Below are 27,180 nucleotides of genomic sequence, written 5' to 3'. Positions count from 1 at the left end.
TGTCTAAATTGTCTTGGCTCCGTTCTTAGTAAACCAGCACAGCATTAACACCTTTGGTAAGGATCTCATTTGTTAGATGGATGTTCCTGCTAGAGAACGTATCTTAATTTCTTTTGTGTTACTGGAGCATGTGTTCAGGTATTTGTCTTTTTTTAGGACTTTGAGAGATTTGTTCCAGTGGGTTCATATCATCATTATTACATTAAAAATGACATTATTTCTTTATCGAAATTAATAAGTAATAATCAATTATTTAATAATAAAAAATCCTTGTTTTTCTTTAAAGCAAAATATTTCAAGAATTCATAAACTTATATTGAATGACAGTCCCAGATCTGTGACAATCACATGGGCAACCCCTGGCACCATCAATCACTGAGGTCATCAACTCAGTTTACTTACACTAACCACTGAATAGTTATAGTCATTAAATAGTTTCAAAGATCTTTTTTTTTTTTTCATTCTCATACTTCAGTTACTTTATGTCTATAATGGACTACTAGTAAAATCTAGAGGCACAAAACACACCAATATAGAGACATGACAAGATAATGAGAAATAGAGAAACTGATAATTATGTAAAACCACTTAGATTTTACCAGATGTACACATTACATTCTTCTGATAAAATTTTTATGGTAATACATCAAAATTCCCCTACTAATTGAAAACTAATGTAAAAATGGTAACATATAACATTTATTTCATATATATATATATATATATATATATATATATATATATATAAGGATTTTATTTCAGAGAGAGAGAGAGTGAGTGAGAGAGCAGGAGTGGGGGGTGGTGGGGAGCAGGCAGAAGGAGAGGGAGAAGTAGACTTTCTTCCCAGCAGGTAGCCCGACATGGGGCTCCATCCTGGGACTCCAGGATCAGGACCTGAGCCCAAGGTGGATGCTTAACCAACTGAGCCACCCAGGTACCCCTCTAATTTATATTTTTATTAGTTGGGATCTGAACTCCCTTTCACCAGTTATATTCAGGCAATTACTTAAATTTAGCAACCAGGAGCTCTTTCACCTAGGTCATTATTTGGAATTTAAATTTCATAATTAAAAAATAACTTATTAAATATTTTCAAAGTATGACATGCATGAATCCTAAACTTTAATGTCTAACTCTGTCATTTATGCTTGTTTTAAGATGAAGAAAGTGCTTATTTTAAGATTCAGATTGGCTTTGTTTTTTGGCTGTTGTTGTTGTTGTTGTTGCTTCAATCTCTATAATAGGTCAAAGCTCCCAACTAATTAGTTGATTTCAGCACTGGGATAAGATCTTTTTTTTTTTTTTTTTTTTTTTTTTTTTTTTTTTTTTTTAGTAAGCAAAGTAGGTGATGCCCCCAAAAGGGCCTAGCTCCTGCACCATCACAGTACAGCCTGGAGTCCCTTGTTCTAGGCAGGGCACTCGCACATCAGGGTCCTCATCTGAGAACTGAATCAGGGTCCCCTGGGGGCTTAGGACCCTGAAGCACTCTGACAGAAGCTGGTAAGCCCCAGGCCAACCCCCTCGGGCAACAGCATCCCAGGTGCCCTTATCCAGCACTAGCTGGAAGGAGCCTGAGGAAGCCACGGACTCCAGGTTCTGGGCATCAGCCTGCACGAAGTGGAGTTGAGAGGCAGGGTGCCCAGGGCACAGCGGCTTTCGATCTTGGCCACCTTCCAGCAGACTCTTCATGTGGGCCACAGCCACAGGAGAGAGGTCCACCCCCAGGACGTCCACGGGATGTGGGCACCTGGTGTAGAGGCCTGTACACAGACTGGAGGTCCCACAGCCCACGTCCAACACCCGCAATGGGCATGCAGCCCGGGACTCCTTCAGCAGCGGCAGCAGGAACCCCTGGGCTTCCTCATACCCAAAGAACCAGTCGAAGGTGGGGACACTGCCTGCACGGGTATCGGAATGGAGCTTATCCCAGAGGCGATGAGCTTCTGTTTTCCAACAGAAGTCAGTCAGAGATGACAAGTACAGGTTACATTTCTACTTGTGATTATTCTCTTAATAATAGGAGGAATGGCTTGGCCAGATATGCCATATTTCTTAGCCTAATATAATCAAATAGCATCCCAAATCCAATACTTAACTATTTCTGATAATTGGCACACATATCATCCATGCTTTTAAATTCCAAGATATAAAATCATGAGAGAAAAATATAGTAGATTTACAATATTCAAGATTCCCAAGTTAGATTTTAAGTAATAAAAACAAATGTTAGTAGTTAAAAACAGCACCAAATCCAGTAAACAGATTTTTATAGAAATGAGCAAATATAATTTACAAGTAGAAAGTTCTTTCCATTGCATAACCTCAAAAAATGGTGCACAAAAATAATTAAGTTCTATAATTTTATCTCATCTTTCAAAATAAAATTCTATAATTAAATTCAACTCTCAAAACAAATTTTGCTTTGCATCCCCAAGTTAAAAAAATTTTCCATTAACTGAAGGTATATTGCAACAGAAGCCTAAGGCATAAACATTATAACTACAAATGTAAAGTTTCACCTTATTTCCTTTTATCTTGTAACTTAAATAATTAAGAAGAACAATGACTTTTGAAAGTGTTGCATTGTTTTGGAAATATGCTTGTTTTATCTGATGTATATTAATGGAGTGCACCTTTCATTTTGTTGTCTCTGATTTTTTTAGAATATACTTTAGACAAAGTATGGAGTAGCTTATATATAATGTCTCATTTAAATAAAATCACAATTTCACAGTTTGACTTATTTATATAGGCTTTTTGTGACAGAAACCACATGGTAGTTCAAAACATTAATAGAATGCATCTATATGTGATGAGTCTAATATCTAAAGGAACATGAATAATTTAAATTTAAATCCCAAATGGGCCAGAGAGAATAGTTGGTAATGTTCAAATCACAATCTCATCTATAAGAAAAAAATAATATAGATTTTTAAAAATCATTTAGTTTGTCAGCTAATAGTAAATATCAATTTCTGGTTATGGAATAGAACCTTTCATCTGTCAATCACAATAGTAAATATCAATTTCTGGTTATGGAATAGAACCTTTCATCTGTCAATCACTTAGGGTAAACTTTAAAATTGCCAGAGTATGTGTTTTTATTTTCTGCCTTAAGAACTTAATCAGAGTGTTCTAGATAAAAATAATTCATTAATTGATAGGCTTGTTTCACATACTTACTGGAACTTTCCCTATAACAGACACTGTAAAGACAGGATTTTCGTTCAAGTGGCTCATTTAATGAAGGCATTTAATGAAGGAATAGGCATGTGTCAAACAATGAAATATAATCAGTCTATAATAAAATACAGAGCATATTTGAAGAATAGAAGAAATTATATGATAGTTTCCCAGAGCAGCCTAAGAGAAAGGACAGAGTAAAATTTAGAAAGGTGAATTTAAGTGATGACTTCAAAGATTACTAAGAATTTTCCCTGTTATCAAGGGAATTTAGGGAAAAGACAAAAGAGAAGAGGAAAAGGGGAAGAAGAGGTGGGGCAAGAGGCCAATCATAGGAGGAGATAAGTGTGGAATATAGGTGAGGTTAACTCATGCTGTTCTAAGGAGTTCAGGTTTGGTCAAGTATGTAATAGAAACCCATCAACACATTTTGACTGAGTAAAGTTACATATTCAAATATGATTGTATTTGACATGTATGAAATCAGAATGAAAGCCAAGTCAATCAGAAAAAGACAATTATCATTATGGTTTCATTCACATATGGAATACAAGAAACAGTGAAAGGGACTATAAGGGAAAGCAGGGAAACTGAGTGGGGAAAAATTAGAGAGGAAGACAAACCATAAGAGACTCCTAACTCTGGGAAACAAACAAAGCGTTGCAAAAGGGGAGGTGGGGGGGGGGGATGGTGTAACTGGGTGAAGGGCACTGAGGAGGACACATGATGAGATGAGCCCTGGGTATTATACTGTATGTGGGCAAATTAAATTTAAATAAAATAATAATAATAAAGGAAAGCCAATGAGAGGGCAATTGCAGTAATTCACAGAAGAATTTTTGACTATCTCAGCTGGGGCTGTGATGGAGAGGCTAGAGTGGAGAGAAACAGTATGATTCATAATTCAGAAGCTGAGAAGTTGTTTTACGCAGGAGAAACCCCATGGTAAGAGACACACCTAAAAAAAGAAAAAGAAAAATATAACTGGTATTGAATACTCAACTATGTGCCATTTTTTTAGCCTAGGTAAGTCATTAAATCAATATCTCCCTCCCTATCCCCCATCTTCTAATGTATCATTAAAGATTGTTATAAGAATTAGTACTTATTAATGTTTTTCAGGTTTTAGTGTTGAAGACTTACATACCTGTCATCAGATTTACTCCTGGGTGTGTGTTTGATGTCTTCTGATACAATTGCAAATGCTAATCAAAATGATATTCTCTAATTAATTCTTGCTAGTATAAAAACTCAACTGAATTCTGAGTAATGAAATTTTGTCCACAAATTTGTTAAATTCAATTACTAATTTTAATAGTTATTAGTCATTCCTTTTGGGTTTTCTAAATATACAATTTTGTCATCTGCAACCATAGTAGCTCTACTTTTTTTTAAAGGCTTTATGCCATTTTTTTCCTTTTTGTGCCTTATAAATTGACTAGAAACTTCAGAGGTATAATAATAGGTTGTATCTTCCTGTAACCTAAACTCTTTAAGTCCTCTTCTCCAGAAGGCCTAACTTTTGTCCACTCCTCTACCAAAAGCTAGGGTTCACTACTTCTTGAATGTTGTATTCAATGCTATAACACTGTGCATATTCTTACCATAGCACATAATATTCCAGTCATCATCTTGTGCCTGTATTTATCCCTTCAGAGTAAATGGTTCTTAAGAATAAGTATTTTTCTGGGATACCTGACTGGTTCAGTCAATAGAGCAGGTGATTCTTGATCTTGGGGTTGTAGTTTCAAGCCCTACATTGGGTGTAGAGGTTACTTAAAAATAAAATCTTTTTTAAAAAAAATAATAAGTATTTTTCCAGGTTTATAATTAAATCTCCAATATCCAGAATAGTGTTTGATACAAAAAGTTATTGGAGACCTTTAATTGAAGAATGGATATGGACCACAAAATGGCTTTTTGACATTCATGTGACACATTGCAAAGGAAAGTCATAAATTCTTCACATCCCTCTTGCTTTGTGTTTTGCAGCTCCTCTGCCAGCGAGAGAGAGACAGTCTATTTCTGAATCTCTTCCATCTGAATTTGTCCCAGTGACTTGCTTGCCTAATGCAAATAGGGCTTATACAGAAACTGGTAAATGGCTTCCACTGCCATTGACCAAAGATCCTATGATGTGCAGTTTTTGTGGGATAGGAAACTTAAGTGCTTGTTCCTAAAGTATTTTTCTACCCGATGCTTCCTTTTTCCAACAAGATAAAGCCAAAGATAATCAAAAGGTTTAAGTTTAGCAAATAAGAATCTCTCTCTCCAAGAATTAGGAATTTGAACTAGATGATCCAGGTAATACAGCAATGATTATAATCCATTGTTTCCGATGTTGCAACCCAAGTGACATACTTCAGTTCTCCTCTTAAGAGCTTGCTAAGCTGCCTGATTCCCAAGCATGGTTCTTTAGTTACCTGATGTTACAGTTAGAAATTTTGCACAATTTCCCTAGGATTTGGGATTGCCATGTATTTCCAGGTTTCCCCATGGGCTTCAGTGGAAAAACTGAAAGGACTTATTTCAGGTCATCTAAGGCATTATCTAATGGATGCTGGTTAGTGAGAAGCCCCCAGCCAAAAGAAGCTGAAGTTGCCTTCATTTGCCCAGAGGCTGAGAAAAGATTAATACATATATAGACTGGAAGTAGAAAAGCACTTGTCTGGGTCAGGAGAACTGGAGGAGATATGGATGACTTAAGGAAATAGAATAGTTGATGAAAGAGAAGAAACAACTTCCCTAGTGAGAGGCAGGAAATCACCAGCCAAGTCAAAACTACCCAGATGACTTTTTCCATCTCCTTCTGCCTTTTTGGAGACTGAGGAGACAGCCAGCCAACAGAACTGAAAGTGAGGTGGGAAAAGGAATGAGCAGAAGGACAAGGCCTCAAGGGCACTTTCCAGCTTAAAGCAGGTCTGGGCTGTGAGAGTATAGGAGAATTAATTCTAGGCCAAATCTGAAGTTTTGATTATTATATAGGTTTGGGTATCCTAATTCCTAAATTGAGTTTTGTTTGTTTTGTGTTGTGTTTTTTTTTTTTTTAAATTTAAAGTAAATGTAGAATTCTCAGTTAACCAGGGATGAGAAGAAAAGCCGTGATACCTATCTCAGTCTTCATCGTGGGTAAACTTAACTCAGCTGAATAAAGTCTAAAGGAAGGGTCAGGAGATACAGTTGTGTTCAGATTATGTCATAAATCTTGCTGGTTCAACATAACACACTATTGTGGTTTTATACATACAGAGTTTTTTCCAAAATAGAAAAAAATTTCCCTTAATACTTGATGGTGTTATAGGTTTTCAATTATTTTGTTTAATATTTAAGAACATGCACATTATCCATTTCTGAGCACAATAAAGAAAAAGTGAAATTGAACTTATAAACTTCTCCTATAAATAGATAACACTGTATGTTCATTTCCTGCTGGCTTACAAGACCTATGTCCTACTCTGCTCCGTATCAGAGGGGACTAACCCAGCAAAAAAGCTGTCCCAGTTTCATTCACTACTTCGATGCTGGCTAGAGTTGGCCAATGAGAGGAAATGGTAGAAGATTACTGAATAAGAAGGAGAAAACAGGTTATTTCTTTCTTCTTTTTCTTGACTCATGGGGGCAGGCAGCCCAGTGGCCCTGCTTCCTCCTTAGCTCCAGCTTCCACCAGGTCGACTCCTTTCTGTGGTCCCATTTCCCACTGTTCCAGCCCCTTGCACGGACCCAAATTCTGATAACACTAAATCTTCCATTTGAGCTGCCTCACCATATTCTGAGCTTTTAATGTTTCAATTGGTAAATAGCTGCCGGGTGAATACCTCTTTACTGAACTACTCACCAGGAATTCTGTTTCACTGACTGGACTCTGACTCCCAAAACTATCATTAATATTTTGGAGACTTTATTTAGAGAATTTATATTTGTTTCATTTTAGCAACATATATAGTTCAAATAGTGTTTCCTGTTTTTTTTTTTTTTTGAGATTTAGATAAATTTGATCCAGAACTGTAAAGAAATATTTTCCCACAAATTCTACAGATTCTACAGCCTATTTCCCCATTGTTTTTCACTATCAGTTTTTAAATTATCTATCTTTTAAAAATTTAATCTTTCAAGAAAATTGAAGATATCTCTGATTCAGATCAGTGACCACCTCCTCTCCCTTCTCTCCCCCGTCTCCTCCGTCTCTTTATACATATATAATTCATAATCTCTCTTTGTCCTTCTCTTTCTATCTCCATCTCTGTCTCTTTCTCTCTGTCACATAACCATGGACATAAAATCAATATTGTTGTTTACCATTTATATATTTCCTCTGTATCCTAATTTATAGTGTTGCCAATATAATTGTCAAATTCTAAAGAAAGTGTGATTGATCTTCCTCTCTAATGTGGTTTTGTTTAGTTCGTTTATTTGTAATGACTTTTGCTGTATATAATTCAATGTTATGGTACTTATGAATAAAAACGTAAAGCAATTATATATTTTGATGAAGCATAGCTTGTGTCAAGGCAAAAATAATTCTGTTTGTTCTGTTTATGCTTTTATTTTGAAATTTATTTTGGCCCAATTAAATGATAGCATATTGGACTTATTTCATGGGCACTCACATATTTTTGCTTAAACTTTTATTTTAAATAATTTTGGGTCTTTATTTCACTTGTTTATGTACAGCATTTGGGTAGAATTTGCTTTCTTTGAAGAAATACGATATTCAGTATAGTCATACACATGCTTTTAAAAGGAAGGAAACTATTCTATCAGATGATTCTTTAATCCAGAAACAGTATATTTGAATAACAGTAGATTAGTATAATATACTAACAATCTATTAGTTAAATAAAAATATAACTTGGAAACTCAAATGAAGTATTATATCCTAATAAAACTCTGTATAGAGACTTTATTTTAGAAATATATTCCATTTAAAAAAAACACAAGGGATATAGTATTATTCTTTTCTGAGGATGATGTGAGAAGTATTCTGTTTCCAGTAAATTCATAGGTAATTTCAAAGGAGGCAGACATGGTACCACTATGCCAGCAAATTAAGAAATCTAGTTACATGCTCAGATGTCCATGATAGCCCAATAAGTTTGCTGTTTGCCTTTGAATTTTTTTGATAAGCTGTATAAGCTGATGTGCTTTCACATTTCTTTAATTTTCTCTAATAAATAACCATTGTAACATTACATCAAAATTTAGAATAACTAAACTCTTTCAGGCTAGGGCTGGTCTATCCCATATTTCTTTACAATCTAGTACCTGGCTCAATGCTTTGCCAGAGAATAAAGGTCAGTTTATAGTTAATCATTTAACCCTAATTTTGGAATATCAAGTTAATTTATAGATTTTATCTCCTTTCATATTTCAACTAAGTAAAAAAAATGCAACTGAGAATAAAAGAGTTGGATCTACTTAGGCAGAAACAGAAAACTCAAGCTAAGTTTGTTAGGAAAGAGAAACTTGTATCACTTTTATTTTCTATTTAACTGTTACAATGTGAATTTACCCATTAGAGTTGCACATTTACAAATTATAGTGTTTCATGCTAGGCTGAGTTCCCCTTGATTTTTAAGAATTTCCTCTAGCTTTTTAAGATGCCTCAACAATACTAGACTCCTACTTCCTACTAGACTGTAAACAGTTGAATTGTAATAATGTGTTTACACATCTGCCTTCCTCACTAGAACATAAAAGCAGGGACACATATTCACGTTTGTATGCATAATGCCTATGATAAATTAAGCAGTAATGTATGTTGCTTGAATGAGGCTTCCTCATCTCCAACACCTTATTATAGGGAACATTTTATTATAGGACAACTTAACTAGATTTAGGTATAGAAGCAAATATAAAGCAGGGGAATACCAGCCAGAATCCCTCTGCATTATATTTTTATGTTTTCCCCTTTCTTCCTGATTACCATTATATTGTTATTCATATCTCATGGCCCCTAGCGTAACCTGGTGAGGAGACTCTATGATTATGCAAATACTTGCTTCAAAATTAATAGAAAATAGGGACGCCTGAGTGGCTCAGTGGTTGAGTGATTGCCTTCCGCTCTCATGTGGTCCTGGAGTCCCAGGATGGAGTCCCACATGGCTCCCCTCAAGAAGCCTGCTTTATCCCTCTGCCTATGTCTCTGTCTCTGTCTGTCTGTCTGTCTGTCTCTCTCTGTCTCTTGTAAATAAATAAATAAATAACATTTTTAAAAAATAGTAAAATAGACATTGATGAAGAGTACCCAGTAACTAATTTGATTTGATTTGGAATAAATAAATATTTATAATTGGGTTATTGGTAAAAGAAAGCAGTGTTTATTGGAGCATTTAGTTAAAATGGCTTTGCCTAAGTTTAACTTTAGCTTAAACATTTCACATCAGATTTCCTCATTGCTCTTGAGAACTCCAGTCTTTCTTTCATTTAGACATTATTCTTTCGAGCTAATAGCGTTAAGGGGAAAAAGGACATGAACACAGGCCATTTGACATTTTCTCACCAATGTGTTGTTTAGGACCACTTGAAAACAGTTCCCTAAGGTATTTCAGTTAGACATTTATCATACTTACATAGTAATATAATTTATTTTTCAGTAATTGAGTCTTCCCTAAAGTAAAACCAAACTCCTAGAGAAACAATATATTTTGTGCCATGCAACTCTAAGTGTGGTCATTATTTAAGCTACACAGACTTAGAAAACAAATTCAAGATATTCTATAAATTTCTCATTATGTCGCTTCGCAAAATGAGGGACAGACACCATCTCAGTTCATATATAGCTTAGAATGAGTGCCTTAAAGGTATACTTCCTATCAGGTACTTTATAAGCAAACCCAAACACAGTTTCTATGTGTTTCCCTCAAAGCTGTCACTAAATTTCTGTGACTTACATTTGAGTTATAAGACCTGAAGTCATGAGTAAATCAAAGTCAATCTGAAATCTGTCAATTTAAAAATCAAAAAGCACCAGTGGGAAAATCAACTTCATTTTTCTTCTTGAAAGGTATGGCCAGTGCTTTCACTCTCATAAGTAGGACTAAAATTGGATGCTTTTTACAAGGGATTAACATTGTTTCAGGCAATTGTTTACAGCGGACGAGAGCAGTTAAAATATTATACTTGATAGCTCTAAGTCAATTGTGAAAGTAATAATTTAATTTGGAGAAAAGTAAGGAAAGAATTGGAATAGAAAAAATGGGAAGACTCTGTTCTAGGTACTAGACATTTATATATATATATATATATATTTATATATATATATATATTTATATATATATATATATATATATATTTATACACACACACACATATATAACCAATATGATCATACATTATTCATTCAACAACCCTGCAAGATAGGTGTTATAATTCAAAATTTTAAAATTTTAAAAGAAAATAATTTTCAATAAAGGTTTTAAGATTTACTTAAGATTATGTTGCTAGGGGATCCCTGGGTGGCGCAGCGGTTTGGCGCCTGCCTTTGGCCCAGGGCACGATCCTGGAGACCCGGGATCGAATCCCACGTCGGGCTCCCGGTGCATGGGGCCTGCTTCTCCCTCTGCCTGTGTCTCTGCCTCTCTCTCTCTCTGTGTGTGACTATCATAAATAGTAAATAAAAATTTAAAAAAAAAAGATTATGTTGCTAGTAAGTAATAATATCTGGAATTGAACTTGAAACTGTATACTATTTTTGAGTCATCTAAAATATTTATTGTTCCATTTAATTAATTAATTAATTTATTTATTTTTATTTTTTGTTTCAAGTTTTTATTAAAATTCTAGGTGGTTAACATACAGTGTAATATTGGTTTCAGGAGTAGAAATTAGTGATTCATTGTTTACGTATCATATCCAGTGTTCAACACAGCACATACCCTTCTTAATACCCATCACCTGTTTAACCTATCCACCACCACCCCGACCTCCAGCAATTGGCACACAGTTTGTTCCTTATATTTAAGAGTCTCTTTAACTATAGAGTGGTTTGCTTTCCTCTCTTTTTTCCCTATTCATCTGTTTGATTTCTTAAATTTCACTATGAGTGAAATCAATGATTTTGTCTTTCTCTGACTGACTTTTGCTTAATATAATACTATAATATATATAATATATTATATATATATATATATAATATAATATAATAGCTCCATCCACAAATGGCAAGATTTGATTCTTATTGATGGCTGAGTAATATTCCAGTGTGTGTGTGTGTGTGTATGTGTGTGTGTGTGTGTGTATACAAAGGATGTGGTATATGTATACGTGTGTGTGCCCCTTCAAATAGAGATTTTTTTTTATATTCCTTGAGTAAATACTTAGTGCAATTGCTGGATCTTAGTTCTATTTTTAACTTTTTGAGGCAACTCCGTACTGTTTTCCAGAATGGCTGCACCAGTATGCATTCCCACCAACAGTGAAAGAGTTCCCCTTTTTCCACACCTTTGCCAACATCTGTTGTTTCTCAAGTGTTTAATTTTAACCATTCTGACAGGTGTGCGGTGGTATCTCATTGTCTGATATGTCATTTGCAAATACCTTCTCCCATTCTATTGATTGTCTTTTGGTTTGGTTGATAGTTTCTTTTGCTGTACAAAAGCTTTTTATCTTCATGAAGTTCCAATATTCATTTTGTTTTTGTTTCCCTTGCCTCTGGAGATGTGTCTAATAAGAAGTTGCTATTACTGATGTCAAAGAGGTTGCTACCTGTGTTCTCCTCTAGGATTTTGATGGTTTTCTGTCTCACATTTAGGTCTTTCATACATTTTGAATTTGTTTTTGTGTATGTTGTAAGAAAGTGGTTCAGTTTTATTCTTCTGCATGTTGTTGTCCAGTTTTCTTAATGCCATTTGTTGAAGAGACTGTCTTTTTTTTTCCATTGTATATTCTTTCTTGCTTTGTTGAAAATTAGTTGACCATGTAGTTGTGGGTACATTTCTGGGCTTTCTATTCTGTTCCCTTGATCTATGTATCTGTTTTTGTGCCAATACCATACTGTCTTGATGACTAAAGCTTTGTAATATAGTGTGAAGTCTGGAATTATGATGCCTCCAGCTTTGCTTTTCCTTTTTAATATTGCTTTGGCTATTCAGGGTCTTTTGTGATTCCATATAACTTTTAGGATTATTTGTCCTAATTCTGTGAAAAATGCTAGTGGTATTTTGATAGAGCAATCTTTATTAAATTAATTGTGTAGATTGCTTTGTGTAGTATAGATTTTTTTCACATTTGTTCTACCAATCCATGGGCATAGAATGTTTTTCCATCTTGTTGCATCCTCTTCGATTTCTTTCATACGTGTCCTAAAGTTTTCAGAGTATGGATCTTTTAACTCTTTGGTTAGGCTTATTCCTAGGTATCTAATGGGTTTTGGTGTAACTAAGTGGGATTGATTCCTTGATTTCTCTTTATGCTGTTTCATTATGGGTATATAGAAATGCAACATATTTCTGTATATTGATTTTGTATCCTGTAACTTTGAGAAATTTATGTATTAATTCTAGCAATTTTTTGGTGGAGTCTTTCGAGTTTTCTACATAAAGTATCATGTCATCTGTGAACAATGAAAGTATGACTTCTTCCTTGCCAGTCTGGATGCCTTTATTTCTTCTTGTTGTCTGATGGCTGGGGTTAGGACTTCTAGTACTATCTTAAATAACAATGGTGAAAGTGGATATCCATGTCTTGTTCCTGATCTCAGAGTAAAAGCTCTCAGTTTTCCCCATTGAGGATATTAGCTGTGAGTCTTTCTTTCCTTTTTTTTTTTAAGATTTTATTTATTTATTCATGAGAGAGAGAGCGATTGAGAGAGAGAGAGAGAGAGAGAGAGAGAGAGAGGCAGAGACACAGGCAGAGGGAGAAGCAGGCTCCATGCAGGGAGCCCGACATAGGACTCGGTCCCGGGTCACCAGGATCAGGCCCTAGGCTGAAGGTGGCGCTAAACCGCTGAGCCACCCGGGCCGTCCTCTTTCTTTCCTTTATGAATTTGAGCTGTATATCCTCAATTCCTACTTTGTTGGGGGTTTTATCAAGAATGAATGCTGTACTTTGTCAATTTTTTTTGCATGTATTGAGAGGATCATATGGTTTTATCCTTTCTTTTATTAATATGGTATATTACATTGATTGATTTGGAAGTATTGAATCACCCTTGCAGCCCAGAATAAATCTCGCTTGATTGTGGTGAATAATTCTTTTAATGCACTGTTGGATTCAATTTATGTGTATCTTGTTGAGAATTTTTGCATCCATGTTGATCAGGGATATTAACCTGTAATTCCCCCTTTTAGTGAAGTCATTTTCTGGTTTTGGAATCAAGGTAATGCTGGCCTCATAGAATGAGTTTGGAAGTTATCCTTCCATTTCTATTTTTTGGAACTGTTTGAAAATAATAAATATTAACTCTTCTTTAAATGTTTGGTAGAATTCCACTAGAAGCCAACTGGCCCTGGACTTCTGTTTGTTGGGAGATTACTGATTAAATTCTTTGTTGCTTATGGGTCTGTTCAAATTTTCTATTTCTTTCTGTTTCATTTTTGGTAGTTTATATGTTTCTAGGAATTTATCCATTTCTTCCAGATTACCTAATTAGTTAGCATATTTTTTTCATAATATTGTATGAATTTTTTCATGTAATTCTTTGTATTTGTTTGTATTTCTGTGGTGTTGGTTGTGATCTCTCCTTTTTCATTCATGATTTTATTTATTTGGTTCCTTTCTCTTTTCTTTTTGAAAAGCCTGGCTAGGTGTTTGTCAATTTTATTAATTCTTTCAAAGAAACTTCTAGTTTCATTGATCTGTTCTACTGGGTTTTTCTATTTGTTTCCGTAGCATTTATTTCTGTACTAATCTTTATTATTTCCCTTCTTCTACTGGCTTTAGCCTTTATTTGCTGTTCCTTCTCTAGATCCTTTAGGTGTAAGGTTACGTTGTGTATTTGAAACTCTTGTTGCTCCTTGAGGTAGGCCTGTATTGCTGTACTCTCTCCTCTTATGACTGCTTTTGCTGCATTCCAAAGGTTTTAGACTGTCATGTTTCCATTTTCATTGGGTTATATGTATTTTTTTACTTTTCTTTAATTTCCTCGTTAACCCATTCGTTCCTTCGTAGGATATTCTTTAACCTCCCTGTATTTGTGATCTTTCTCATTTTTTTCTTGTGGTTAATTTCAAGTTTCATAGCATTGAGTTTGGAAACTATGCATGGTATCATCTCAGTCTTTTTGTATTTGTTGAAGCCTGATTTGTGACCCTTATGTGATCTATCCTGAGAATGTTCCATATGCACTCAAAAAGAATGTGTATTCTACTGCTTTTAGATGAAAATCTTCTGAAGATATCTGTTAAGTCCATCCAGTCTAATGTGTCATTCAAAGCCATTGTTTCCTTGTTGATTTTCTGCTTAGATGATCCGTCCATTGAAGTAAGTAGGTGTTAGGGTCTCCTACTATTGTTGTATTATTATCAATGTGTTTCTTTACGTTTGTTATTAATTGACTTATATGTTTGGTTGTTCCCAAGTTGGGGGCATAAATATTTATAATTGTTAGATCTTCTTGAATAAACCCCTTTATTATGATATAGTGCCCTACTTCATTTCTTGTTATAGCCTTTGGTTTAAAATATAGTTTGTCTGATATAAGTATGGCTACTCTGTTTTTGATGTCCACTAGCATGATAAATAGTTCTCTATCACCTCACATTCAATCTGTAGGTATCTGTAGGTCTAAAAGGAGTCTCTTGTAGACAGCATAAAGAGGGTCTTGTTTTCTTTTCTTTTTTTTTTAATCTATTTGACACTCTATGCCTTTTGATTGGAGCATTTAGTCCATTTACATTCAGAGTGATTGTTGATAGATATGAAATAAATGCTGTTTTATTACTTGTTTTGTCATTTCTGTAGATTTTCTCTGTCCTTTTCTAGTCTTTGTCACTTTTGGTCTTTCTTTCCCACTCACAGAGTCTCCGTTAATATTTCTTTCAGGGCTGGTTTAGTTGTCATGAACTACTTTAGTTTTTGTTTGTCTGGGAAACTCTTTTTATCTCCCCTTCTATTCTGAATGACAGCCTTACTGGATAATGTATTCTTTAGGCTGCAAATTTTTCCTATTTGGGCACATTGAATATATCATGTCATTCTCCTCTGTCCTGCCAAGTTTCTGTGGATAGATCTGCTGCTAACATTATTTGTCTTCCCTTGTAAGTTCGGGATTTATTTCCCCTTGCTGCTTTCAGGATCTTTTCCTTATCTCTGTATTTGCAAATTTTATATGATATGTAGTAAGTATTGCCCTGCTTTTATTGATTTTGATGGAAGTTCTCTGTGCTACCTGGATTTAGGTATCTGTTTGCTTCCCCAGATTATGGAAGTTTTCAGCTATAATTTGCTCAAATAAACCTTCTTCCCCCTTTTCCCTCTTTTCTTCTTCTAGGTCTCCTATGATATGAGTTATTATACTTTACAGAGTTGCTGAGTTTTCCCTAAGTCTACCTTCATGATTTCCCTAAGTCTACCTTCAAATATTTTTCTTTCCCTCTCTTTTCAGCTTCATTATTTTCCATAATTTTATCTTCTCTATCCCTTATTTGTTCCTATGCTCCTTCCACTCTTGTGGTCATTACACCAGTCAATTTTGTATCTCGGATATAGCATGTTTTATTTCAGCCTGACTAGTTTTTAGGTCTTTTATCTCTGCAGTAAAGGACTCTCTGATGTCCTCTATGCATTTTTCGAGCCCAGCTAGTGTCCTTACGCTTGTTTTAAATTCTAGCCCAGGCATTTTACTTATATCTGTTCCAATTAGATCCCTGGCCATGACCTGTCTTTGTTCTTTCTTTTTGAATGAAATTCCTCCATCTTGGCATTTTGTCTAGGCCTCTGTCTTCTGTATGTTAGGAAATCCTGTTATATTTCCTGCTCCTGATAGTAATGGCAGTGGAAGAGGTAGAAGAAGAGGTCAAATACTGTCCAGGGCCTACACTTCAGGAAATGTTTCCAGTGTATGCTGTGCTCACTCTGCTGTTGTGTTTTTGGCTACTCTTTCTCTAGTTCAGTCCTCTTCAGAGTTTCTCCTTTCCTACAGTGGAGTTTTGACCTTGTCCACTGTGTAGTGAGTTTTAACTAGGTGTGTTTTGGTCTGCTTGTTCAAAGATAATAGATCTTATTTCCACTAGAGCTGAAGCTTTGTAGCACTCTATGGTCAGTAGACTTGGTGCAGGTGTGGGTTTGTGCTGGTCTTCTGGGAGAGGGGCCTGCTGCTGCCCTGAGTCTCAGGCACACTTGTCCTAGAAAAAAAGCACCTGCACAGTGCAGGGGGTGGGGCTTGGTGTAAGTGGCTTAAGCCTCTGCTGTGGGCACTGTGCTGCTCTCTAAAGTCCAGCTGTGCTGATGAGCAGAGGGGGGGAAATAGCAACAACCTGCCCTCTTGTCCCTGTAGAGAGGAGTTTTCACCCACTGGTATTCAGCAAGCCTTTACAAAGGAGTGAACAATCTTTCCTCATGTGTTGTGTGCATCCCTCAGATCCCTGCCTTCACCCTGTCTGTGTCTTAACTATCTGCCCACCTGACAGTGCAGTGGTCCTGTGTTTAATCTCAGGAAGTCTGACTGGGTTTCAAAACTCCAAATTTTAGGCATGCAGCCTGGCATGGACCTACATTGATCCTCTGGGGATAGTCTCACCATACTATGGCTGATGCCAGTTTGTCCCAGAAGGGAAGTCCCAAGAACAAGCAGGGGATTGGAGTCTATGGCAAAGCACAGCAAAAAGCCAGTGTCTAGGTTAGCTGCTTTCAGCAGGTGTCTCTGCTCCTATGCTAATGAATGAGACAGCTCAATGGCAGCTGCTGGCATTTTTGTCCTCTGAGAGGCAGTGCTACCTCTCCCAAATGCACTCCAAAAAGAGAAACTGTCTCTTCCAGTGAAACCCCAGGGATCCTCAGATGGCATGTCCACCCTCAGGCCTCTGCCTGCCTTCTCCACAGGGGCACCACTATGCCTGCCAGGCTCCACTCTGGTGATGCTGAGGACTCCTAATACTTCAGACTTTGAGCTCTGCTGCTTATAAAACCTTTGTGATAATTAGCCCCTCTCATTTTCCCAGTCAATGATTTTGGGAAAGTCTTTTTCTTGTGCAATCCCCTGCATGCTGCTCACTTTCTCTCTCTTCCTCCTTCTCTCTCTCTCTCTATCTCTCCTCTGTGATCAGGGCTCTCTCCTCTCTGCAGCACCCCTGATTCTTTCCCCCCAAAATCACATCTCTGCACTTCCTACCTTCTACAATGTGGCCTTTTTTTCTCCCTCTCATCGTTTAGTTTGTTCTCTCAGTCCTCAGATCTATTTCTTGGGTGTTCAAAATGATTTGATATTTATCAGCTGTTTTCAAGGGACAAGACAAGCATAGAGTCTCCCTACAACTCTGGCATCTTAACTCTGACAGTAAAGGCTCTTTTTTTTACATATATACTGCATTCACTACATTCTGTGGATGCATAAATAACATTTTCAAGATTTAGTTTGCTTTTAAATAGGGTATTGTAATTATGTGTATAAATATCCACTGAGCTGTATTTATTCAGGGCAGAGGGATATTACTTCTTGTAAGGGCACATAAGGTTTCTCTAGATGTGGGTTTGACACTGTGAAGAGCATTAGGGCCTAGGGAATGGAATTCTAGCCAAAGTGAAGACGTGGAAGCGAGGACAAGAAGCTGGAAACAGCAGAGTGCTAAGGTAGTGAAAAGAAACCAGTTTTTCTCATGCCAAGGTTAATGTTGCAAAGCATGTTGGGTCAGAGGACAGAGGACAAGCTTGGACTTCTGACATGATGGACACTGAAATGGTCAGTTTAGAGCTATGGGAGACCTAAGACACAGAACATGGAACTGGATCCCAGAGCAACCTCATCTGAATGCTTGTAGTGTGTTCTTGCTCCAAGGAGGAACTAACCTTTGGAATGAAGCTTGATTCCTACTTTACTTTCAGACCCTACCTTGGTTTCCTAATGACCCGAAGCACCTACATCTTTTCTTTGAAGGAAGAGCTGCAGCCTAGAATCATTTTATATTCAGGGGCCTGAGCAAGACCACCCCTGAATAGGACAGCTAGCTGCCCAGTGGACTTCAGTGACATCATTCTGCCAACCCAGTCCATTTTGCCTACAGACCAGGTATAGCCCAGCTAGTCCTTAGTCATCCTATCTCAGCAGAAGGATTTATATGAGGACAGTGTGTATGGATGCAGTATGAAACTCTGAAGCACCAGGTGAAGGAAAGCAGCTCCAGTTCCCCCTAGACATAAAGAAAGATATGTGGAAGCCTCTGAGATTTTTTTTCCTTAACTCAGACTTTCAAATTAAACTTTGATGAAGAGGTTAGACTCAAACTTTTGGACTATATTTTAAGCACCCCATTATTTTATAACTTAATCAATCATGTGTTGATTTTTCTTACTTAAACCTTTAAGATAAGCTCAGAGAATGATTTGAATGACCTGTAAAATATGAAGAGAAAATAAGTATTGCATGCAATTAAATAATATGTAAATAGCCAGAAGCTTCTTTGAAAAATAGAACTATTCAGTTATATAGTATAAAAAAACCCAAGTATATACCAAGACAGTAAGGGAAAATTTGTGATTATTACAATAAGTCAGATATGCTGGTTTTGATAGAGAAGTTTGAACATGGAACATGCCCTTTATTCAACAATTGTACCTTGTGACTAGTTAAAGATTCCACTCCTGAATTCTGATCCTTTTAGGAGTTTTGTCAATTATCAAGAGGAAAATAGGCTCATCATCAGTAAAGCCTAGAGACTTAAATCTAATCCAAGAGTGTTTTGATGTTTCATGTCAGGGGGAAAATAGATCTAGATTATTGCCACCAGGAACTGCTTTCTACTACATAAAGCTTTATTCTCTGGTTTTGTTCTAAATAGAAAGCATGATCAGAACATTTTTATAAATGTGCAATGATCCTTTATGAAAAGGAAGTAAGCATGAATAGCTGTGAATGTTTATATTCTGGAAAGAAGCAAGCCTGCAAATAATTATTTTTACTTTGTTATTGTGCACTTCACACCCCTTAATTTGATAGATAATAGACAGAGGCCACATAGGCAAAGCATGCTTATTCACAAACTCCATTTAAAATAAAAACCCCATTTAAAATAGATAGGAATAGATTCAGATTATTATGCAACAGCTCTGAACAACGATCACAACCTACATTCAATATAAATGCATATTTTTAAAAAAAGTTTATCTGAAATTTCTATACGTTGAATTTTGCCATTATATTTGTCATTTTGCTGCAGGTCCTTCCCATTCAAATATTCATTGGTTCTAGAAAGTATAAGTCTCAGGCTTAAATTCCTGTGGTTCTACCTTCAAATTTCTTCCTTTGAACCTTCTTAGAAAAATATTGTATGTCCACTCTGTGTACAAGGATCTGTGATTACAGATTTAAAAAATAATAATCCAATTTCTTTAAGACTTCTACTTCTGTATAGAAAGTTACATATAGATAGATATGGATATAGACATATAGATACAAACCTGTCAGGTCTACTGCAGCAATGACCATGTAACAATATATTGTGGCCATTTTGTATCAGTGCCAGTTTAATGTTACAATATGACTTGTGATAATAATAACCTTGGGACTAATTTACCCTGTGCCAAGGACTGACTAAGTACTTGATGTGAGTACTTAATCCTTATAACAACCCTCGAGATAAGTACTCTTACAGAGGAGGAAACTGAGACACAGAGATATGAATTAACATAGTTAAGAAGGTGACTTGTCAAGCCAGGATTGGAATTCAGAGAGTCTACTGCTAGATCTGAACTCCTAACCACCATATGATGATGCTTATGCTTATATATTTATGAAAATCAAGAAACATTTTAAAACAAGTTGTTATTGAAAATAAAGTACATATTGTGAAACTGCTCCCCCACCCTCACCCTTTGTTCTATCACCTGCTGATGCTAAGCTTTCATGATGGTGTGGTGTAGATGTTGCCTGCACAGAAATCAGGAGGCCAAAGTCAGCCAAGACTTTAATCCTGATCCCCCTACCTTTTAGCTGTATCAATAAGATAGATGATTTTTACATGTCTGAATGCCAGCTTCCCCATCTGTAAAGTGGGAATGGCAATTACTGAAACTACTTCTCAAGTCGGCTGTGAGTTCATGAGACAAACCATTAGTCAATGAGGCCAGCATGTGCTAAATTTTAGCCATTATCACAGGCTAATAGTTATAGCCAGACTTTAGAAAATACTGGAACAACTTTGGATTTATGTGACTGTGTTTACTGACTTACCTAGTAACATTAGCTTACCTTAATTGCTATAAGTAAATAAATACTTAACAACATTTTAAATTAAAAGAATGGAATTCCTATTTCTGTAAGAAAAAATCAGTATAAAATCCAGTATTTACTATATCAATGCCTCCAACTTAACCCTAGTAAATATATTTGTAATTATGGTTTGGAGTGGTCAGAGTGTAAATAGTAGCAAGGTCATCAGAATACTAACATATTGGCAGAAGAGATTGCAGTGGTGACCAGAGCAGGGCAACACTGTTGATTAGTTTATCTCCTACATATTGCATAAGGACATTATAAAAGCAAATGCAATTATTATAAATGCATTTATAAATCTGAAATGTTTAGTGAATAATGAATATAAATTTTATGCATAAATGTATTTTACACATAAAAAATCATATCTATATTAGGAATGTTAAAGCTTGCAAGTATTAAATAAAAAACAAATTTCTTACATAAATACTCCTCTAGTGAAACACAAGTCTTTAAATGTGATTTGATTAGTTCTAATAGAGATATGCCTCATTTTCAAAGTTAATCCAAGGAAAAAAATTTCCTGCAATCCTGAATCTGATTTTTCTTTTTCTTTTCACCAATCATCTCGTATTTTAATCATCAGAGGTGGCCTTTGGATACTGGTAAATTAATCATTTATTCTTTTTCCCCATGCCATCCGATTTTGGAAGGCGTCCTGGATGCATATCAATTATACATACTTTTGTTATCTATTCAAAATACAGTACAGTTTTTTATACTCCTAATCTCTTTGGTAAATAGTATTCCAAGCCTTTTCTAGACTTGTCTATATGCTTCATTTTAACATTGATTTTATAAGAGAGGAGATGACCTTCAGGAAAGCAGTCTATAAAAAGTGTGACTAAATTAAGTTTCATTAACTTAATTTAGGTTAAACAGTAGTCCTTATTCATGTAACATTTTATTCTAATTGCATCTTTCCAAGTCCACTTATCCTAGAATCAGAATCTTGACTTCTATATTGAGTAGACTCAGGCAAGATATTCCATACATAGCAATATTTAGAGGGTGCTCTAATTTGAGACTTTATGAAGACAAGAAAAAATAATTGAAAATGATTGAACTTACATTATGCAATAAGAATTATTTATACTTTATAATACAATTAACTTAGGCATAGTTATATTCAACAAAATACACATGTTTCTTCACTAAGGACAAAAACTTTAAGATGAGGAGGAAGTGTAGCATGCTGAATTGCTTTAGTGTATGGAATTAAAAACAGAAGAAGCTTGATAGTATAAAAGGAATAGAGATTACCTGTCTGGGCTAAGAATTATCAATGAGATCCTTCGGTTTGTTATTTACAATTTCAAACTCTCAGTTTCCTGATTTATAAGGTAGGGATAAAAAGAACATCCTCATAGAAATGCAATGAGCAATTGATCAGATAATATAAGCATAAAAATTAGTAGAGTTCTAGAAAATCATTGTTCAATGCGCTCCATTGAATGTTGGAATCATCTATACAGGCACAATTTGAATTTGTCTTCTTCCAGGTTTTTACTGGTTTTCTTCTGATTCCCATAGTGACCTATTAGTTACATGCAGATATCTATTCCTCCTTACCCCTTACTAATTTTACCAGATTCCTGATCCCTATCTGAAATTGCTGGAAGATCAAACTTTTAAGCAATCACTAACTGATGTCTAAGAGTTTTTATCTTCTCTAAAATGCCCTGAAGAAGTTTTTTGTCTTCAGTTTACCTATAAGTCAGTTTGGAGTCTCTAATGTGAGGTCACCAAGGTCCTATCAAACAGTCTCCATCAGAATTCTTGGGTCAATGCCTTGCCCCTAGCACTTCCTCCTATGTGGTGGAGATAGGAATAAGGAATGCCGTTTTTAATTACTTGTTTTTGTTTTAGTCCTTGAGAATATGGATTTACAAAAAATTCCATAGATACATAGATTCCATAATATTTCTTATGAAACTTTAATAAGCCTTTTTTCTGGCTATAATCAATGATATGGCTTTACCATTTTTCAAAACCAGGAATGTCTTCAACAAGGACAATAATAGGACTGCAGTTTTTTGTACTTATAGAATACCAAGTTTTCCCAATACAGTGACCATTAAAATGTGCTCATTTTATTTTGCGTTCTTTTCCTCAAAACAGTCTAACGGACTCATTAACTGTGACAAAACTTCATTCTGTATTTTTAATGACATTTTACTTACTATTCTAAAATCAGGTTGAAAATGACCTCCATTAAATTCAATTCAAATTTTTTATTGACAAATAATAACATGCCATTTATAATAAATGAGGAAAATAGACTTCATTAATCAAGGTATGAAGATAAAATTCTGACTAAAACTTTTGATGACAGAGAGAAGAATACCTAAATCATTTAACTGAGAATTGTAAAGTATAATTATTTTGGAACATAATCTGGTAAATATATTGTTTAATCTAAAATTAAAATGTGAAAAGAAAGTGTTAGACTATATTACTTAAATTTCAGAATAATTTTTAGATAGAAATTTGGTTCTATACATGCAAATAAAATGCATACATTATGAATTTCTGATAATCATGGCAATAACTCACACATATGTAATTTAAGCAAATATCCACTATTTATTCAATAGGCTCATTTTAGAAAGTGTACATTAAAATGTTCTGTGACCTAAATATTGGTAAACATTTCTAATTAGCCTTGAGATTTCTAAATGGATAATAAGAGAAAACTTAAGTGATTGAATATTTATGCATTGTTGATGTAAAAACTTTACTTGAGAGGAAAAATATAATCTAAAAATATTGTATCAACTTGTCTACCTTAGTAAAAACACACCTTGGACAAGGGGCATCATAATAAATATCAATTTTTGTTCTGTGGTCCTAGTTATTGTAACATTGAACTTTTGACTATGTACTAGCTGCAGGAGACAGGCAGAGTTTGCTTTGCTGAGAAAGTCTCTGATATCAAGTATTTGTTTCCATTTACCTCTTTCTTATTGAACTAAAATGAAGAATGTTCAGCTCCATGACCTCCCGGGCTCTGTGACACTTCTGTCTTTTTCAAAAATTAATTAGTGAATCAAAGGCTGAATCAGCCTTCTTCCAAGCAATTTTCTTGCTCTTCAGAAAGTTAACTTCTCTACTCTCATTATCAATGTCCTTTGCCTTGTCAGCGGCATTTAAAACATTATCCATTATTTCTGCATCACTAGCACAATGTCAATGGGAGGGGGCGAGACCCTTTTTGCGGAGCTCAGCCCAGTGGCAGGGTTAATCAGAGTGGCAGGATCAGGGATGTCAAACAATCCAACAGGGAGACAATCGGGGATCTGGGTTGAGTTATTAGGTGCTGTTGGAAACAAAGAGATGGAGAACTGTCAGTAGAGCTGCAAAAAGCAGTGAACAACATCAAGATATAGGATATGGGATCCAGGCTTCAAAAATTGTCTCTAAGATAAAACAATGAATATCTAGTAAAAGTATTAATAGAACAAATGGAAGTTTGTTTAAAGATCAAGATTAGGGTCGGAACCTCAGTTCAGGTTCGCAGAATAGAACAAAGTAGGATCATAGGGACAGACTGCCTGCTAGAAAAGGGTGTCTGGTCTTTTCATTCAACCTATCAATGCTGGAGATTCTCCAACATCAGAGTTCTCCTGACAGAATCATTTGCCTTGCATGGTCTCCTTGCCCTTCTAAATGACACAGATCTGTTCTGTGCCACATTGCACTGCCTTTACTTCCAATACAGTATTCATCACTAATTTATGCTCTTCTTCACATTTTAAGTATTTTATTTTATTTTAAAATGTTCCAAAAGATGAAAATTTTTCATTGACATTACTTCCAGACAATTCCAGAAACTACATAGCAAGTGACAATTCTTAACTTTTAAAAGAGTTAATACAAAAAGAAGAAAAGATATACAAATATAAAAAATAATATGTTTTATTTAATCAATACATAAGAGCATAAATTTCCCTGAATATATAACTAACAAAATCTAGATTGTGATTGACTCAAGGGAGGGAGAGGCATGAGACGGGATCAAAACAGTGGTCTTTAACTCAACAATATTTTTAAGAAGAAAAAAATGTGAGACAAATACAAGAAAACATTACTATTTTAATTTTTGTTGGCAGATACATGGGTTTTTGTTTTGTCTTTCTTAGCAGGTTTCTTAAACTTTAAGTTACAGTTTGTGTGAGAAAAAATGAGAGTGAGAAATAAATGATAACCCTTTCCTCCTTTAATTTTTTTCTTAAATTAATCAAATGCTATGTTCTTTCTCTGAGAATTTGGTTTCAGTTTTCCATCTGTCCTGACTCTTGCCATCTGCCCACTAGTGATTTTGGCTTCATTCTGCTACATTCTTTGAAGCTCATCTAAACCTCTTCCTGTGAATTATAGATAGGAAAATGATCTAAAACCAAAAAACACATAGAACCATATACCCAAGTATGGAAACCTCCAAAAAAGCAGGTAGATGAAGGATTAGGTCAAGTGACAGTGACGTTGGTCTTCTAAACTAGAATATCTGAGAGATAGAGGGTAAGGACATGATAAGGAACTCACTGACTGCCTAAAATAATGATATTCTCAATGTAAGAGTGGAGTTGGATAAGAGTGAGGTTGGTTTGGGACAAATACAGACAGGAGATCTGGAAAGGAATTAGAGGAGGTGTTTCAAGTGATAACTAGTTTGGGACAGGATGATAGAAAAAGGCATGCATGGAATGCCTGGGTGGCTCAGTGGTTGAGCATCTGCCTTTGGCTCAGGTTGCTATCCCCAGGGTCCTGGGATTGAGTCCTACAACGAGTTCCCCGCAGGAAGCCTGCTTCTTCCTCTACCTATGTGTTTCTCATGAATAAATAAATAAAATCTTAAAAAAAAAAGAGAAAGAGGCATGAATAATGATAATGATGATGATAGATAGGAAGAAAGGAGAGAGATGTGCATTTTTGTACATACTAGTATTAATTATGAATGAGAAAATGACTCACAATAAATTTATATTAAATCATTCTTAACTAAATAAATCAAGTGAAAATTGAGCAGAACAAGGCAAATCATATTTTTAAGCAGGTGAATGTTATTGAATAAGGAAAATTTAAATCACTCTTCACTACCCCCCCCAACACACACATACACACACACACACACCATTGGTGGGAGGTATATCAGAATCTGGACAGGAAAGGAAAAATGAAGTTTAAATACACTCTTCAGGTGGTTCTGGGGCAGGCCCTTTTGTCTTCACCATTGAGAATGGCTACTCTTAAAATCATTGGTATTTGCAAAACTCAAGATTTTATCTGATGGAATACTACATGTAAGAGGAGTCAAACTAAACTTACTCCTTTAAAAATTAGGAAGACAATTCCAGAAAAAATGCTAAGTTTGAATATGGTAAGTATCATAAATAGACCAATCTCACTGGCATTGTAAAACTATTCAGGGTCTAGATTGCATTCAGAAATGAGTTTTCTGAAAAGAGCACAAAATTATATTTCAGCTTCATGGTTTATTCATTCTTTTTGATGGACTATAGTAGCTTTCTAATGTTGTGTCTGTATTTAAAGTGACAAAATTGTAGTTGGGAAAAATCATGGCTTATTCGATTGCATTTGCTCATAAAAATATTTGAAAATTCCAATTAAGATTGGGACAGAGATGTGACAATTTCTAATCTCCTTCCTAAGACCAGTTTTATAAAAGTGTTCCAAATGAGTCATAAACAGAGTATGGCTTTCATTGACAATTTTCAATGCTTCAGAATTTTTAAAAAGATGCAATTTTTACATTCTAAGTTCTGTACTTATGGAAAAATCAATATGATAATCCTTAATAATCTTATTTTCAGAAATTTCAAGCCATATGTGATTAACTCCAATTGCACTTCAAAGCTTATGCCTTTTTTCCTCCTAATGTCTCTTTATTCATGATTAACAGATATTTTTAAAATACACCTGTGATAGATGCTGCTATTTGTTTCCCAAGGTTTAGTCTCTTCTTCTATGGTACTACAACTCCTCATGCCTATCAGGGTATATAGCTACCTTGAGAAAAATACTATGATGTACAATCTGCATTGCAACTAAGGGACATGTAAATTTTTGCCAATGGGTTGTGAAAACAAATGGCATATGCAACTTCTAGAAAACCTTTCTAGAAGGGATAAATGTACCAAGTTCCTTCCATTTCCCTCCTTCTTGCTAGTTGCAATTATAGACATGTTGACTGGAACTGAAAAGTCATTTGAAATCTAAATTTTGAGTATGAGAAAGAAAAAGATGGATAATAAGATACACCTGATAATAATGCAGATCACACCAGTCCTTAAGATGCTGATGTGAACCTATATGTAAGAAGGAAATAAATTTTAATCTTGATTACGCCAGAGTTTCTTTCACTCGCAATTATATCTAATCCTAAACACATATTTTAAAATGCATTATATTCCATAGCTAGCTCTATCTACTAGTTCTGCTTAGGAGGTAGACAATAAAATAAACATAGTGGATAAACGTGATATTTAGTATTTGGTGTCTTACAGGAAAAATTGAACTTTGAAATGATGGCTTGGGTATTTTATTTGATCAACCTTGATACCTCCAAAGTCCCCTTTTACTTCAGTTAATTCACATTACATGTCAATATTTTT

General features: G+C 35.2%; 1 protein-coding gene across 1 annotated transcript; it reads right to left on the bottom strand.

Moving 5' to 3' along the window:
* Window positions 1–1,329: 1,329 nt before the first annotated feature.
* On the bottom strand, window positions 1,330–19,780 carry LOC121486418 (citrate synthase-lysine N-methyltransferase CSKMT, mitochondrial-like). Its single transcript, XM_041747288.1, has 2 exons — window positions 19,732–19,780; window positions 1,330–1,943 (listed from the first exon to the last, which is right to left on the bottom strand). The coding sequence occupies exons 1-2, from the start codon at window positions 19,778–19,780 to the stop codon at window positions 1,330–1,332; spliced, it is 663 nt and encodes a 220-aa protein (XP_041603222.1).
* Window positions 19,781–27,180: the final 7,400 nt, after the last annotated feature.

This window comes from Vulpes lagopus, chromosome 1, assembly GCF_018345385.1.
Source record: "Vulpes lagopus strain Blue_001 chromosome 1, ASM1834538v1, whole genome shotgun sequence".
Taxonomy (NCBI): Eukaryota; Metazoa; Chordata; class Mammalia; order Carnivora; family Canidae; genus Vulpes; species Vulpes lagopus.
This window is presented reverse-complemented; position numbering and strand designations above follow the sequence as displayed.

Coding starts and splice junctions, on each gene's coding strand:
- LOC121486418 (XM_041747288.1), bottom strand. CDS start 19,780: ATGGCCACAATATATTGTTACATGGTCATTGCTGCAGTAGACCTGACA. Junction 1,944..19,731: donor TGCTGCAGTAGACCTGACAG/GTTTGTATCTAT, acceptor GTTGGAAAACAG/AAGCTCATCGCCTCTGGGAT.